The sequence below is a fragment of the Gambusia affinis genome, linkage group LG01 (genome assembly GCF_019740435.1).
Source record: "Gambusia affinis linkage group LG01, SWU_Gaff_1.0, whole genome shotgun sequence".
Taxonomy (NCBI): Eukaryota; Metazoa; Chordata; class Actinopteri; order Cyprinodontiformes; family Poeciliidae; genus Gambusia; species Gambusia affinis.
In genome coordinates this window covers 43,431,847-43,450,223 of record NC_057868.1, presented here as the reverse complement: position 1 = coordinate 43,450,223, position 18,377 = coordinate 43,431,847, and the positions used below count along the sequence as shown (strand labels likewise).

Genomic DNA, 18,377 nt, shown 5'->3' with positions numbered 1-18,377 from the left:
AACACTGGTGTGCCTCAAGGATACAATGATACATTGTCTTGCACCCTCTGCTACTGCTTAATGAAAAGTATTTCCTAAAACTGGATATTGTTATTTGCAGGAAAAAAAAACAACAACAATAAAATTCACTGAGCAAGAAGTTGTTTTTTTTCTTAATTAGTCTGACCTAATCTTAAATGTAATAACTGTAAAAAGGGAAAATAGTAAAAATTTTTTGTGTTTTTATTCTTCCAGAGTATGATTTGCTCGTTATTGTGGTTACCAGTATATATACTGCATACACTCCCCCACACACACCTACACACACACTCACATGCAGGAGAATTATTGAGGTAAAGAGTAAGAAATAATAAAAAGGATCTGCTGTAGCTCCTGTATCTTCATGTACAAACAAGACATTATGAGCTTTATTTCAGATCACAGAGAGAACTGAAGGGGAGGAGATAATGTTGGTGAGAAAAGAAAGAATATTGATTAGGATTGGTAAAAAGAGGGTAAAATTAGGACAAATGTTATTTTTTCCCTTTTAATTATCTTAACACAAACAGTTCCAAATTATAGTCAGTTGACAAACTTGAAAGTAATGTCAAAAGTTTCATGTAAAATTTTCTTTTTTACCCACTGTGGGTAAGAACCATGGTATTAAATGGTTCTTAAGTACCATTTAATACCATTTATACCAACAAAAAAATTACCAAATTAAGCTTTGTTGTTCTATTTGTAGCATACCTTTCATAAAACTGAAACAGAGACATTTATAATAGCCCAGAATAAAAACAAAACATGATCAGTTTTATAAAGCGCTACCACAGATTGAGGAATCCATCTTTTCTTCTGCATAGAGGACCCCTGAAGGCAGGTCAGGACAGGCTCCTACAGACAAGGTGATAATTGCCAGACCATCATCCATGTACACAAGCAGCAGCATGCCTTTTGCAAATTCAGTTGATGCAAATTTTTAAAAAAAAGAATCGTCATAGAGTGTGGATACTTTACATATCCACATAGTCTAGAATGGCTTTTTTCACTTGCTTTGTAATTGTAAATAAAAATGGAAAAGAGACTATTTGTAGCCTTAATGAATTATTTTCTTTTCACTTTTATGCTTTACACAAACTGACAGAAAAAAAAATATGACCGTTTTAAAATAACATAAATGCAAAAAACAGGGGCGAAATTACTCTATCCAGACTGTTTGTTCTTTAAATCTGTTTGCATTTCATACATCATTTACTGCATTTCTGAAAACCAAAAACTTAGTCATTTTTAGGAATTTGAATAACATTGTATAACATGCAGTGGGGGCAGCAGGAAGCAGTTTCCTGGAGTGATGCTCATGCAAGAAACTGACTTGGCCACCACAATCTATCACTTGTAAATGGTAGTAATAAAATACTGATTATGTATGTGGTTAAGCGCTAAGTTATTCATCCCTCTGGTAAATTTAGATCAAAAAATTTAATTCAACCAAGGACATTGTTTCTGACAGGAAATGGGATCCTAAAAGAAATATTGCAAAACTATATAGAAGGAGTTTTTTCTACATTTTATTTAGAAAACTGGATGTTGACAATTATTTTACTAAATAAGAGATTTCTTTTAACTTAGCTCTGCCAGAGGTACAAATGTATCTACTTGCTCTAACAACTTTTTAGTATAAATTTCCATATTTGTTTGATCTGTAGATTTGTCTCTATAGGCCTACATGTGTGTATCAAGTGAGTTTCCCTGGATTTCATTGCTTGGCAGGGAGAGCATGGTGATGTGGCTGCGAATGATGTATTTGGAAAGTAAGGGAAGGAAGGATGCATTGTGCAGGACTTGTTGGGACCTGCGTCCTAACGGAGAGACGCTAATAGCTGGGAAGAGGAGCTCCTCACAAGCTGTAGTGAAGTACATGCTGGAGCCTGCATTTCAGCCGCATCACACACACACACACGCCCCACACATCCCACTCCCATCAAATGCGGTTTTTAAGCGCACAATCACACTCGCGCACACACGCGCACATGCTGAGTCTGAAAGTATGGAGAGGTCTTGTAATTTGACAATGCTGAGGTGTTAGATCTCATTTCCAGTCGCAGTGACGCTCGTCTGCATCCAAGCTAAGGCATCATCTTTAAGAGGCAGGAGAGCGGCAGAGTTTCAGAGCTATTATCACTAATGTGTGTTGTCTTGACTAGACAAGGAGGTGGGATTACCAGGCTGGCTTAACATGGGCTTGGATGGGATTATGGTGTGTGGAAACATTATGAAAGATGGGGGTGGGGGGAATTGGTTCTTCTGTTCTCTGCCCTCTTTTAATGGTGGATCCGTCGGTATGTGGCCATAAATCTAACATTTCGTCACAACTGCAGCTGAAGACAAGAGAGGAAAGGATTTAACAAGAAAAGCTTGATGCAACAGGTAGCTCAATTTCTTGTAATCTCCAAAAGCGATGCCTTGCCACCCAGTCTTAGTGGGAGGCAAAGAGCTGGGAAAAGAGGCAACTGATTATAGTCAATATTCCCCTGCTGGCATTCCACACTACCTCAGGCTACAAGGAACGAGCATAGAATTAGATGGTTGACTATATTTAGCAACGTGACCATATGTATCCAACTTTTCTTAGAAGATAAAAAAAGGATAATAATGAAACTCTAATCTTTGACTGTCTCCTTCCATTTTTTAAAAAAAACTGTTATTCTTATATTTTCTTTCCAGACCTTTAATTACAGAATAACTATCTGTCAACCTGGTAAGTATATGCAACAGTGCTGCCCAAAAAAAAAATAATAATGCTTTTTCAACGAGCCTACATTTTGTCACAAATCACAAACTTCAATGTCTTTTCTGAGATACAACGTCGTAAACCAACATAACATACTGCACATGTACTTGAGAAATGTAAAAAAAAAAAAAGATATTTGATTTTTAAAATTTTCCTTACTAATAGTGAGAAAATTGTATTCAGTCCCCTTTACTTTGGTGCTTTTATATAAAATTTAGTCCTCTGAATTGCATTCAGAACTCAGACCATTCCCATTTGGAAACATGGTGGTGGCAGGATCATGCTTTGAGGATTCTTTTTTTTTTTCAGCAGGCAACATGAAGCTGGTTAGAAGTTATGGGAATAGAGCTGAATAACAGGGCAGTGCTAAGTCACAAGACTTTAGACTGGAGCAGACAGTCATCTTTCAACATGCAGAGCTACAATACAATACATGAGATCAAAGCAAAATTATGTGCTAAAATGGCCCAGTCAAAGTCCAGACCTAATGTACAAGTTAGTAGACGCTGCAGGACTTGAAATAGTTGTAACTCTCCATCTGATCGACTGAGCATGAAGTATTTCAAGAGCAGAATATATTCATGTCCAAATATACAAAGCTAACAGAGACAACAGTCATATTCAATGAATCAGAATATTTATTTTCCTGATGAGACTCATTTGTCAGATAAAAAGCATTTTTTTTAAAACAGCAACCTTCAATCAGATATTAAACATGCTTTTAATTAAGTATTAAAAGGTTTTTGTTATTATTCTGATGGAATATTGCATTTTCATTCCTTTTAAGCAGCAAATCATCATAATTAGCAGAAAGAAATACTTAAAACATCAGTCTGTGTCTAATTCATTTAAATAATGTGTCTGAATGAAAGTTGTTACTAAAAGTAATTAATTTTATGGTAGTATTTTAATAATATTGAACATGGCTGCACCTCAAAAGACTTTCAGCTGCATGGTTGCAGAAAAAGATGGTTATAAAAAGTATCGACTCAGGGAGGTTGAATACAAATGAGCAGCACTCAGACTTTCTGTGATTTTACAAGATACACACAACAAGCAAAATTAGACGCGATATTACAATTGACAAATTTTTGAGATATTAACAAGTTAATAAAGGGACAGAAAAAAATAGCTCTGCTGCACTATTTTCCATTTGGAGCAGATCATGTGCATTTGTAGATTTCCTTTTTTTACTTCTAGAATTATTTTAATTTCTTTTAGTATTATAGTCATGTTTGTGCTGATATATTTACATAAATTTATTTATTCATGTCTAAAAAATAAATAAAAGAATAAAATGAATAACGTTCTAATATATAGTAGTGTTTGGAACCATGTGCCAGTTTACTGTCACTTCATGATAATGTGCCACTTTGGGTTAGTCCATCCCATAAAATACACAGAAATTTGAAGTTGTTATGTGATAAAAAATATTTTGAAAAGCTTACAAGGCATAGACACTATTGGAAGAGACTATATATGCTTTCTTTTTGCTTAGCAGATTCCCATAAAAAATTCTTAGCAGCAAGTTTATTTGGTTTTAAAAAGAAAAGAATTGCTTCATAACTCAAGAAGAGGTTTTTTTTTAACCCCTCCTGATTTTGCTTCTCCAATTCTACCGTCAAGCCCAGAAGTCAGAGCGAAGCCTTATAAAAGATTAAATCCCTCACTCTGATCCCCTTGTTTTATGGCAATGGAGGCACTAAAATAATCACAGGTTATCTTCTCAATCCCTATTTTCAGTAAAAGTCATTTTCCAGTCAAACACTCCTTTGTGTCTTCTCTTGAGATGATAGCAAAGCAGTTTATCGCCTCAATGAAAAACAAAAATCAACCAAGGAGAACTAATGCTTTTTTCTCTGAGCATCAACAAGTGCTTTTAGCCAACATTACACAATGAAAACCGACATTTTGAAAGTGTTCCAGTAGTGAATTTATGAACTTATTCAGTTCATAAATTCCAGGTTCAGCTGAAGGTTTCTTTCTGTCATGAAGGAGTCGTTCCTTTCCTCTGGCGCCATTTGATCAGGAGGAGGGAATGAAGCAAAGTGAGTAACCAAACCATAAGTCGGACTTCCTTAGGTTGACAAGTTTGTACCAATTGGCATCACAAAACAAAATTTGACTGCATAACGAATAACTAGGTTCAAATTGGAATGGATGTGGTTAAAATTGAACCTGATGATTGGGTTGAATTAAACTGGGGATGCTTTCTTTTAATGAATTAAACTTTGCCAAATTTTTTAAGAAGACATTTGTTGTAAACTTATTGAAAAATGAAAGCTGAATTGAAGCAAACTGAATTGAATCTTATAGTTACGTTAGATCAAAGAGACTGTCTTTAATTTGCTCACAGAGACGTTTTGTGAATTTGATGTTTTAGGCACAAAACTTTGTCTAAAGCTGGGGTCAGCAACCATTACAAGAGATTAATGTTTACTACAGAACTTTAAAAATAATTTTGCTGAAGATGTCCAATATCAAAAGAATCTACTAAACTGTGTGAGAAGAATTCAAACTTTAGGATTTATTTTATTATTCAAAGTATTCTGTGTAGTTTCGTAGGCTGGTAAACGCACCAGCAGTATAAGGAGCTTAAGCCTGTTCACTTCAAATCTCCATAAAATATTTGCTTTGTTTGCTAGGAATAATTCTTTATCATCTCTATCAAGTATCAGACGAAAACACCAAATTTTAAAAGCAAACAGAGGATCTGTTTTTGGCTCATTGAATTATTTTCTTCCAGTTCTTTTTTTTATTATTATTCTGTTGTTTTTGGGTTATGTGAATGCAATGTGAATGCTGAGAGATTTAAAGGAGATAAAGAGGACAGGGAGGATAGAAAGGAAAACTTTTGGGCGCCAGAGGTGACAACCATGAGCGCATGCTAAGACGGGGAAGAAGGAAAAGACAGAGAAAGAAAAGTGGCAGGTCAAAGACCACTGCTCTAATGTCCAAGGCAGGATCTTCTTACATCACCGAGGACAGACTGAAGGAGTCCATCACGCATGGTTACTCCAAGCAAACACACAGCCCCCGAGGACTTCAGCCTCACACCCAGTGTGAGGGAAGAGCGGTTTGTCTCTTGTTTCTCTTGTTTCAGGGAGGTCAACTGTGTGACAGTCGGAGGTGACACCTTTCCAGCGAGAGGTTTCTCATTGGTTTGATGACAAATTACGCAGCTCCCATTTCACCTCTCTTTCACCACTGTCCCATCACCTTATACTCCTTTATGCTTCTAATGTAAATATCCTCGCTTATGTTTCTCTCAGGGAAGTTCCTCAAAGAGAGATGACGATCAAGACTTTCTTGGCCGACTTCCACTTTTTTCTGGTCTGACGTGTTGATTTCAGTTTTTGCAGATTTAATTTTTTTTTTTACTCTAAATAAAATACAACAAAACAACAAAAATAGGTTCTTGGATAGTTAGTAGCTTTGAATAGAACAAACATTAAGAAACCAATTTCCCCATTTGGATCTCAAAGAATCTGAAACCTGCACCTCAATTCTGCTAAACTAAAAAAAATAACCACCAAATTACATACTGTTGGTTGTTGGTTTATAAACAGAACACAGTGAGAGTTGATACACTTCATAAGCAGTACAAAAAAAAAAAAAAGATTTACAGATTTGACATGCTGATAATTATCTAATTCCAGTCTCTGGTTGATTGGTACTTATTCAAGCTCTGCTACTGAGGGAACATTTTTCAGACAATGTGTGAATTATATCAGCAATACATATGTGATGTTGTCCTAAGCCTATGTTTGATGGAAGGTCAGGCACATCATCAGATGAAGATCTGTAAAGGTTTGCATGATTGATTGTGTTCGGCCTTCCCTCTATCCTAAAGTTATTACAACCATGTCATCTGCACCAACATATATTTACTACAACTCTTAGATGCATATTAAATGGCATTATTTAAATATTCTCAAAACTATAACAGAATATGTCAGTGTCACACACTTAAGACAAAATGTTTCTAAGCACTTCCATTGGACGAGACTTTCTCTGCTGTGCTCATCAGGCAGATTTCTAAAAATTTTAATAGAAGACAAGATAAATCACTGGATCCGCTTTCGCCTGCACTCAACACGCCTGCACATGTGCTGGCTGGGATGAATGTGTGAGAATGAGTGTCTCCGTGTGAATATTGATGAGTGTGTGACTAACACTGAGACAGAAAGAGAAAAAAAAGCTCCTGCATGCACAGACAGGGAAGCTGCATGTCAAGGCCTCAAACGTGTGTGTGTGTATGTGTGTTTGTCTACTCACGGTCCATGTGGCGGACTTGGCGGTGCTGGACTGCTGGAAGGACACCTGGAAGGCATGCGGCCCCGGGTAGTCGGTGTTGGAGGGGATTGCCGGGGCGGGGGACAGGCCCTCAAAGGTGGAGTTGGGCTGGGAGTAAGGCGAAGGGGTGGGCACGGCCGACGAAGACGTGTTCTCGGAGCTGTAGGGGCTGGCGGACGTGGCGCGGCTCCCCAGGCTCTCCATGCTGCTGCTCAGCAAGTTGTACTGGGACTGGGGGGAGAAGCCAAGAGGGAAGAGAACCAAACAGGTGAAAAAGGGAGGGAGCAGGAAGGCAGAGGGAGGACACAGCTAGAGGTGCGAGAGAGACAGAGGTTTTGGAAGCTTAAGGGAGGTCAGGTTACAGAAGAAGAGGGAGATCTATGTGTGCACTGTGTGTGATGCTGCATGTTTAACTGAGTAGGTTTCCCACATCTGCATTTTTGGTGAAAGGTACTCATCATAAAACTCAAAGTTGCATACAATTTAAGGGCGGTCGTACAGAGGTCCCTCCTGCAGCTTCCTTGTGGCTATTTGACGCATGTTGTACAACACAGATATTACAAGATTTGACTAAATGCATGCCCTTTCCCATTTTTTTTTCTCTCCAGCGTGTTTAGGAAGAGCGATAATGTGCTGTAAGTAAAAATAAGTGTGTATGACTTCTAGGCCCAAACTTGGCTGTACGTAAACTATGTTAGAGGTTTCTGGTATAAGATGTCCACAAAAACACACACAAAAGAACAATTAAAAAAATTTTATAAACTACATAAACAAGTTCAGCCGTTCACTTTGCATAGTGATCATTAACAGTAATTTTCTTGATGCATCTTCAATAACTAGAATCCATACAACTAAATGAAAGTAATAGTAAAAGTAATCTAGATTTTAAATACAAACCAGATTTTTTTTTTGTTTTGACACATCAAAAAACTGCATTAGAAAAATAAACTACCAGCCCAAGAAAAATGTAGTATTTTTTACCTTCTTTTTCACGTAGTACATCCTCTAGAGCATTGGTCTCATTAATCAAATCTTCCGCCAGTCAAACGTCCAAACACACCAGAGCACCGCAGAGTGTAAGAGCATAACCTACAACCTCAGACCTCAAGCAAGGTGTGCACCAGTGGACATGTTCTACCGCACACTCAAGGCACATGTGCTGCCAGGACAAGGGGAAAAAAGGTGAGGACTGGTGTGGAGAGAGAGGAATGATACACTGAGATGAGGGGAGAGAAGCGGAGAAAGAAAAGAGGGATGGGAACCCAAAAAATGGTACGACATTCTAATTATGGCATGCCCGGACATAGACGGCAATGCCGGGGCGCATGTACACACATGCTCCGAAACACCTTGTAAAGGCCTACTCTACGTCAACACTGTCTGGTCTGACATCGAGAGCAAGATACAGGGAGTGAGTGAGGAGAGAGAGAAAGAGAGGGAAAAAAAACACAAAAGAACAGAAGTTCAAAGGTCAGAACCCCCACCTTCCTGCATTGCAGATCAATCTCACTCTAAATAAGAATTTGAATCAGCTGTGTTGGTGAGGTTTGTGTGCACAAAGAGGGAATTCGACTTTTTGGTTTGTGCACACAAACCTGACCAATACAGTCAGTAACACAGTCCGGTGGTCAGCGCTCTCAGAAGTAAAAACTTCCGACGGCTTTGCAAGCATGACAAAAACAATGTTATATGTTTCACATAAATTGGAAAGTAGACAAAAGTTTCAAACTTTAACTGATGGACTTTAATTTCTCAACTGTGTGTTTGCAAAAATACTAAGTGTCCACCGATTCACAGTTTTTATTTTTCAAATAAAGTGTACCACATGGACAGAGTGAATTTCTTCATCTTTTTGTGAAAAGACATTTCAAGTTCTTTAAAAATTTAGTTACACGTGTTTCATTGAAGAGCACATTTTTCAGCGCAATGTCAGTTAAATACCGTTGCAATAAAAAATGGACCCAAATAGCTTGTGCTGTATTTGGTATATTAATCTCTCTCTTTGAATACAAACTAAAAACGTTTTTCTTTTTTTAAAATCTTTCATATGATGTCTTGGAGCCATGAAACAGACTGGCGACCTGTCCAGGGTGAACCCCGCCTCTCGCCCAAAATGTTCACTGGAGAAAGACACCAGCACCTCTCCCGACCCTGTTAGGGACAAGGGTGTACAGAAAATGGATGGATGATCTCTTGGACTTTGTGTGCTTAAATAAGCTTCCCAAATCTTGCCTTAAGAATTATAGTGTTTTATCTGCGTGAGCCAATAAAATGAGTTGTTAAACAAGGTCAATAGTACTTGAAGGTGATTGTTGGTTTCTGATGTTTCATTTTAAGTTTTATACAGTCTCAGAAGCATTGCATGTCCTGTTTAATGCACATCATGTGCAGTGGGTTGAAAAAGTTTAATGTCCCATGAACTATTCTTAAACACACATTCATCCCCCACCTGCACATCAGTCTGGTTGAGGCAGAACCAATGCTGGTGGGATGTTTTCTTCAGCAGGGACAGGAAAGCAGGTCAGGAAACAACAAGAAAACCCCACTAACAATGGCCTAATCCAAGTACAAAGTTAAATTCAGAATATATGAGAAGAATTTCAAACTATTGTTTGTACTCAAACTCCACTCAATCTTTCTTAGATTGAACCAATTTGCAAAGAAGAATGACCAAAGAATTATGAGTCTGCATGCACAAGATGGTGTTGAAACCCTATAAAATACGTGGAGCTGTTCTTGGAGCGGAACGTGGCGTTGCTCAATATTTATTCAGAGGGACTGCATACAAATACAAAGCATACTTACTGGATTTTTTATTTGTGAAAAATGTAAAATCATCAAATGTCTTATTTCTATATTGCTCACAAACATAAAAGAAATCATATATACCGGTAATCAAATTTAAGGTTATAATGTGACATAGCAAAATATTGTTTTACTCCTTGATTACTTCCTTTCTTTTCTGCTTCCTTTGCTCATTCATTTTTTTTCAATCAGTTCTTCCTTCATTTTCCCTCTCTTTCCTTCCTTTCTTTCTTCATCCTTCCTTCAAAAAAAAAAAAAATCAAATCCTGGACACTTGCTGATAAAACAATTTAAGGTGCCATAAAGGAGGCAGATGGGACAATTGACTGCTTTTTTACATGTTGTGACTTTAAGTGAGCTAAAGTAAGACTGTATGTTCCTTTCTAGACGTAATTGATTAACCAAACATGGTAAGCTACTGTTAACAAGTTTTCAAAACAAACAAACAAAAAAGAAAAACTGAAAAAACAGGACTTTTCCATTACATTTCCCCTTTATAAGATATACTTATTTCAAACTTTGACTCAATGCTCCACATCCATTCACTTTGGAGAATCCTATTGGGATCTTGATCAATAGAAACCCACAAATAATATGCCCCGGTCTTATCATTCTATCAGTAAGTGGAAAAAACAAAAGTCAGTCAATGTTCAAAATTATATACAAACTATTATTTATTCACCAAAGTGTTGCTGCTTAGATCCATACATCGAAGAATTGAATGCTAGGTATGTGCTGTACAGATAAAGTCAGATTCTTAGAAAATAATGACAAACACTGCAACTGAAAAAACACAGCCGGCATTTGCAGAGATAAAAATTTTGCTTGCTCGCACGTCCATCTAAAACGTATGGCAATTAGCATTGATACTGATGTTTGCCTTTCTTCAAAGTGGGATGTAAAAAGTAATTGTGATGTCCTCCTAATGTCTGTTTACAACCAAGCTCTATTATTAAAGAAGCTTTCTGGGCACAAAAGAGGTCCAGGTGTATGTGTCAACAGCAAAAAAAAGAAAAGGAAAACGTATTTCACACACTCACACACACACACACACCCTTCATACACACACACACGCACTCCCAGGTGCGCTCTGTGTTAATACCTGAACTGAATTCACAACAAGTTGAAACAAGAGCTAAAGCCATCGCTGCAACTGTGTGAGCAACTGTGCGAGTGTTTATGTGTGTGTATGTGATTCCCATCCCAGCATCATGTGATCTTCCCTATGGGCAGTCATCCTGGCTGCTGCCACTCAAAGTCAAGCTTAAAGGCTCAAAACACTAAAAGACGAGGATAAGCCTGCTGCAGCTACCTTCACTTGTCACTGTGAATGAAACACAAAAGGTCCAGGATAAAATCACTATTACCTATTTTTACCCCCACTTATTATATCAAACCTGGTAATGATATAAAACACCACGGCCACTTAACATGTTCAACAATAGAAGTAAGCATGGTTTTGTCGCATCTATTGGAAGGTGGTTGGAAAAAAAGGAAAGCTGAACTGCACAAATGAACAAAATGAAAACATTTAAAAACTACCTGTATTTGTTTAGCTTTCCCGACGGAAACACATGGTATACAGAAGCAAGGATAGAGTGTGGCCAATGCAGAAGTATGTGCATCAAGGTTTCCCCCTGCTGGATATATGAGGTGAAATGCAAAAAGAAGACTTCAAATCTCGAAGTGCTGTAGCTTCATGTAAAACAGGTAAAATGTGAAATCTAATTAGGGCCATTATGGATACAAGGGAAGAATTAAGAGTCCCTGTTGTGTGCTTTTCTGTTACTGTCCATCTGCTTTAAGGTTTACACTGCAGGGGTCTCAAACTCCAGTCCTTGAGGGCCGCAGTCCTGCAACTTTTAGATGTGCCTCTGCTGCACCACACCTGAATAGAATAATTAAGGCTCTGGAGAACTGATCTACACAAGGTGGAGGTAATTAAGCCATTTCATTCCAGTGTTTTGTACCTGTGGCACATCTAAAAACTGCAGGACTGCGGCCCTCGAGGCCTGGAGTTTGAGACCCCTGGTTTTCAGTAATAAGTGCTTTTTGAAGGTACTGTTGTCTTTCAATTATTTCAAACCAATCTGTACATTCTCTTCTGACATCAACAAGGCAATTAATACTTTTTTTTTTTTTCTGGTCATTTTCTCTAAATCAGAGCTAATGCTCCAAAATTCAAAGTTATGCTGAAAATCTGCAGTAGGTTAGCAGTTTCTGAAACATGCAGACCAAATTTCTACTCCTAACAATAATGCCACATACTAAACAACTTAGCTTATCTTATTTGACCCTTCTCATCCCCAGTTTGTATTTCAAGCGATTCTGTTCAGTAAGTCTCAATACCTACATATATTGATTGTTGGAAATCTGATTGACTGGTGTTAAAAAATTAAAAGATTTGACTAATAAAGTGACAGGTAAATAGGTAGGAACCAAGAAAAGAAGAGGCGGTCAGATTTATTGCCTTCTGCTGTTTCTCTTGCTCAGGTAACCCCCCACCCCATAGGGGAAACTGGGAGCAGGCAGGTCCAAACTGTACCAGCCTACCTCTTAATATGGTTCTCATAATTTTACCTGGTTAACATAAACTAAAGCAAAGCACAAGAAAATTGAAAGTTATCCCCTCGGGAATAGCTTTTCAAATAAAGGAGAAACTGTTCCAAGCCAATATCTTAAAAAAAAAAATCACATTTATATTAGAAATGACTGTTAAGTATTCCAAAGTGCATATTAAACTTTACTTGTTTTTAAAATCTCAAGCACCATAATCAATAAAAATCAAGTCACATCTCAAACATTTTTTCCATCTATGCTATTAGTAAACACTTATAGAAATAATATTCAGAACAGTTTAGCAGTACAATATTCTGCATAACTGTTTTCGAATAAATCAAGCTCAGTATGCACTTTTGTAAATGTGCATCAACTCACCACATCACACAGCATCGTTAGGCTCCTGACAAGATAAACCTGCCTCTGCAATGCTTCTGTGGTCAGGTTGGACCGTAACATGTGACCTCTGCGCAGCCAGGTGACCTTTCTGCGCAGCCGAGCATGATGGAGGACCAAAGATGCCCTGCCTCTTCCTCCTTCACTTCTCTTTCTCCACTTGGCCTTCTTTATTTGCTATGCATCTAACAACAATCTAACAACAAATTCTCGCCCTTCCTCTCTCTCTCTCTCTCTCTCTCTCTCTCTCTCTCTTTTTTTTTCTGTCATGACTATTCATTAACCAGACAGACAGGTCCAGACTTGCCCACTTACCAATGACATGAGACCAATATTCAAAATCAGAAAGACCCATAACAGAGGTGGGATTGGAAATCGGATTTTGAGACAAAGATTCATATAAGTCACAAGATAAGCCAAGTCAAAATGAGCCCTGCAATTTTTTCCCTGTACTAAAAAGAGATTTGCTGTTTATTTTTTCCTTGTGAACATGAAGTTTAACAAGCGCCACCTGCCGAGCGATCACCTGCAAACTTAATGTGCTTGCTTGTTAATGCATCCGCACATAGACACACACTAGCCAACAGATGGCTCTTGTGGAGAAGCAAGGGGCACTGTGGGATTTCATGATCCCTCCCTCAGCACATAGACACACACACCCACTTACAGAGACCACCCCACAGTCCCAACAGATCGCTCAGCAGAGAAACAGAGAGGGAAAAACCTGCTGAGGAGAGGGAAATCATATAGGTGGGAATTCTCCCTGAAAAGGAGGGAAAGGGGAAAACACACCAAAAAAAGGCTAAAACTGTTTATGTATAAGAGCAAAAAGCAGGTGAAAATATTATTTTATTTATCTAAAATGCTCTTTCCAAAAAAAAAAAAAACCTAATTAAATTATATGCTTCTGAAAACCAAAGCAGCACTCATGTTCCTACCATGACATTGTCGTTCATGTCTCTGATGTGATAGACGTCCATGGAGACCTCTGCACAGTTTCGGTGATTCCCTGGCGTACTCGTAGATGGAACCGGGTGCTCACCTCGCTGGCTGCTTGGGGGAAGCTCATAATAGGTGCTGTCTGGCTCCCTAGGTGGACAAAAATATGATGAATGTGAAATGTTCACAAATAAAGTAAATTTATGAAAAATTCAGCCTGTAGCCTATTTACTTTCACAAAAACAATACGGCTATTTTTTCTTTATTTTCTTCAAAAACATGTTTTACAACCTAAAAGTATTTTTAAAATTTTTAATCAGCTTAGAAAATTTTGTGGCAAAAAACATTTAAAATAATTATTTTCCTTCACATATCTTGAACAAGAGATTATGAAATGACATCCAGGATCCTGCGTAAAAAAAAAAAAATCACTCCGGTTTTAAGTAACAAATAGAAATCTTGAATAAGATACTAACTTTGGCATTATCAGTCTGCTGTGATGTAAAGCCATGTTTTATTACTATCACAAATCAATAGCTAGACATCACAATAAAGAATGGGAAAACTATTTGAGGCACGACTGAAACATGACTCTTTTTTCCAACTGTTCATGTCACCCCTAAACAGAATGGTTCCCTAAGTGAGGTGTCATTTCACCCACATCAAAACTATTATTAAAACGCTACTGGATTATTAGAAGAATTCAGCTGGTAATGTAATTTATTATAAGGCTGGTTTATGATAAAAACCACACTTCTTTATATTAAAGCCTGGTTGATTATAGAAAGTTAATAATTTACCTTCACCGTCAGAAAACCTTTGCATCACAACTTAAAGTGGAAGCAACATACATTTGTTTTTCATCTCATTGTGTAATCTATAAAATTAATTGCCATAAAAGCAATGAGTTAAAAATAGAAAAAATAGATTGCTTTAATAAAAAGTATAATAGTAGAAAGCAGTGATCAGCAGATGTTGACTCACAGAGAGCTCCACAGGTGCTCCAATGTGCCTCCTTCCTCAACAACAGTGGACTGGGACATCTTAAAGGACGGGCAGTCTGATGAGGGGCAGATTGCACTGCGAGCCACAGAGATATTTTATTAAGTTTGCATAATGAATGGTGAATATCTGGAATAATAAATGCATGGATAGTGCAGAAAAATCAGTCAACATTAAAATCTCCCAAACAACCACTGGTGTGTGGTTACTTTCTTATAGAGCAATTTTGGTATGAGTTATTTGCAAAGTAGAGTCAAACTACTTAACTCATGTAGAGCCTTGAGACACAGACAGCCAGAAATATAAATTTTTTTATCCACATCAATCTTTGGGTCATCATAACAGAGAAGTTTGGTGGAGAGCAAGTCTAAGACTCTTTACAAAGGGTATGACAAGTGCTATTGCCTACTCGGTTTATTCACTTCTAAAGTCTAAAACTTGTTTTTGAAAATGACATCATGAACAACTAAACTGTAGGGGTGCACAGAATTATCGGCCAGCCTATTTATCGACGCCAATTTCCTTAATTTTGGGAGATCAATAGTGACCCCACTGTTACCAACTCCACAACTTTCCTGCTATATGTTAAGCAACATTTCAGACAAAAAAAAAATGGAATCGGCCAAAATCGGAAACGGTAGGTTAAGCTTTTTAAAAGATTGGTAATCAGTCAGAAAACTGCAATCGGTGCACCCCTACTAAAATGTGCTCTATTTCCATCATTGGTAATTAATGCGTGATTGCTCCTCTCATTGAGCCCTTCCTCCTGTGTCCGAGATGGAGACAAATATTGAGCTATTTTTGAGGGAAAACTACATTTCTTAATAAGGTTCACAAACCAAGAGTGTGCTTAAAAGAATCTGGAATCAGTTTGAAAAGTGAGTATTTATTTATTGTATCTAGACGCTTTAAAAGTATTGAGTTTTTTAAAAACAGAAGAAAGAAAAAATAACTCTCACCAATCACAAACTGAGTTTTTAAATGTCTGTTCAGGACAGAACAATCTAGTTTACATATTTCAGATTTTGAACTACGTGTTATCAACTACACAATAGATTTCTTACAAAAACAAACAAACAAAAAATAGTAAGTGCTGAATTTTGTACCAATTGCAATCTTGAATGTAAACACCTTCAGTTTTGCAGTGACCAGTGGACAACAATGACAGACACCCCACCAACTGTCCATGCCAATAAATAACAGAACATCTGCTTGATTAGCAAGTGCTAACTTCTTTTGCATACCGCCTAGTAGAGAAAGACGCTCTGGGCGAAGAGCCATACCAAGAACATCCAACGCCGTGCTGTCGTTATTTTAACACGGCTGTTAAGTGGGCCGTGGTGCTGCACAGATAATGTTTTTACCGCGGAAGTTGTTACACAAAGTTTTCGTCGAGTGAAATAGTGGAAGGGGTTCAACACACACGGGAACACAGAACGCCTTCATTCACGTGTGATTGCACTTATGTAGCCCCAGCGAGGTGCCACAGGGCGCCGGGGGGCCTGAGCGAGTCCAGACCTGCCTTTTCCATTCCGAGGGGAAGCCTATCCTCCCCAGTTTCTGCACCGCATCCTACTGTCCTCTTTTAATATGACTCCATCACACACGCTAATGGCAGAAACACTATTGCGCCACCGTACCACTCCAGGTCGTGCTGGACAGATTTGGATCACACTGAACAAACTACCTTCTGGTTTTTATTACTATTTCGCTCACTAATAAGTAGGCCTATCTCTTGAATTGTAACACGTCTTTCTTGTTTCCAGCGGCCTACATTTGATAAAGTCGCAAAAACCAGGCTTACCGCGATTGATGATGATTCGATGTCTTGACTTTTCGTTTAGCCTCCAGTTTGAATATGCAGAAATTGCTCGCAGTTAAGACAGGCTGACATCTTGATAGGGATATTTGTTTGTGAAAGTTTATTAAGAGCCGCGCAGCAGCGTCGCATCTCTTTAGGTACCACCAGCGTAGCAGTGATTGCGCAAGAAAAAAACCGGCTAAAGTACAGGAAAAATACACACTACAACAAATAAGTCCCAAATCTTAATGATTTAAAAATTCTCCGAATTGCTAAAAGTGACTATAGGACTGTCTGTACAGGACACAGTCATCTTTACTTTGGTCTTCACCGAATCGATTGGAGATATGGAACTTCCTCGGTAAACATCCGCGAAGACTGCTGAGCCAAAAATTATTTTAGCTTTTTTTTTTTCCTTTTTTTTTGATGATTTAAAAAAGGAAAAAAAATAAGAAAAAAGAAAAAAAGAAACGCTGACATGGTCTGAAAAACAATAGCAACTGGCTGCAGTAAATTCCCGTTGTTCCAACAGGGATCTGCCGCCGCAGACAGACGCAGATCCCTGGTCGGATTGTGAGAGCAGGTGGTTTTGAAAAAAAAAAAAAAAAAAAAAGTATTACCAGACAGAAAAAAAGGTCGTAAGCGCTCTTTGGCATCAAATTTTTCATAAATAAATAAGCAAATAAATAAATCAAATTATCCTGCATTAATATTTTTACTGGATGCGCGTAATATTAACCAAATCACACTGATGAGCTGGTGGGTATTACGAAGTAAATAAGGTGAAGTATCCAAATACAACAAAAAATGGCGGGCAGTTTTTGTTGAATACGAATCAGTAAATTAGAAAATGAATTAAATATTTCAATCTCTTTAATGTATGTTGGTCTTACGCAGAAAAATTTTCACCGGTCTCTTTGCGTCTTCACTCCACGGTTACAGCGACCATGACAACAAACATGGCTTATACACGCACGTTCCCTTCCCAAGGGTTATTTAGTGCGAAGGAGAAAAAAAAGAAAAAAAAAAAACAGGTCTCGAATGAGAAGAAATTAAATTTTAAAATTGTTTTAGATGCAATCAAGTTAGGCCCAAGTGGATTATCTCACCTTAGATAATTTAATGCACTGCTTATCTTGATGTAAGATCTGAGCGTGTTTGAAGTTATTAATATTTTAATGTTATGAAATTTGGACGTTAAATCCCAGCTATTATTTATGAAAGCTGTGCCTAAAATTATATATTTCAATAAAACAAATTATCCATGATTTTCGTTTATATCTATTTTAAAAGTCCACATCTAAAATGACGCTATTGCTTTTGTGATGTTTAACAAAATCAGATGTATTTCCTGTTGCTCTGAAACTAAGCAAAACAAAAAAAGGGGCTAGAAAAATGCACACCATATGCAGTCCTTATACACGGGTATCTTCACAACAATTATTTAAATAAATAGCTTTACATTTGAACCTTAATCAATAGGTAAAGGGAATTTAGCTTTCCAAAAGTCTATTTTTTCATCTTTTCTGTTTAAGTTATTTAAACAGAAGCTGAAATATGAAGAAATATTACGCCTACCTGAAGGTTGCGCTTATTCCAATCCAAACAACCAGGAATGATATTGCACCGAGAACCTGTTTGTTTATCGAACATGCCAAGAAAGTGACCCTCCATAAAAAACAGCAACATGGAAAAGGCAAACAAACAAAACATATATCGACCGAATTTAGCTCTGATAAGAGAGGAAGAAATTTATTGACTTTTCAGAGAAGCAATATGAAATGGAGAGAGGAGGGAAAGTGATTTGCA

The 18,377-nt window shown here is 37.6% G+C and overlaps 1 protein-coding gene across 4 annotated transcripts in view; it reads right to left on the bottom strand.

Annotated features, from left to right (window-relative positions):
* tp73 (tumor protein p73) overlaps positions 1-18,377 on the bottom strand; it is a 30,650-nt gene that overhangs the window by 9,010 nt on the left and 3,263 nt on the right. The window contains exons 2-4 of one of the 4 annotated variants that reach the window (XM_044125739.1): positions 14,750-14,845; positions 13,765-13,915; positions 7,049-7,297 (exon numbers count right to left, since the gene is read on the bottom strand). In XM_044125739.1, the coding sequence (XP_043981674.1) occupies positions 7,049-7,297; positions 13,765-13,915; positions 14,750-14,845 (496 nt within the window). Of the gene's footprint in view, positions 1-7,048; positions 7,298-8,047; positions 8,315-11,413; positions 11,482-12,808; positions 13,038-13,764; positions 13,916-14,749; positions 14,846-18,377 lie in introns of those variants that run through there. The other 3 variants (XM_044125747.1, XM_044125761.1, XM_044125755.1) reach the window with 3 other exon arrangements.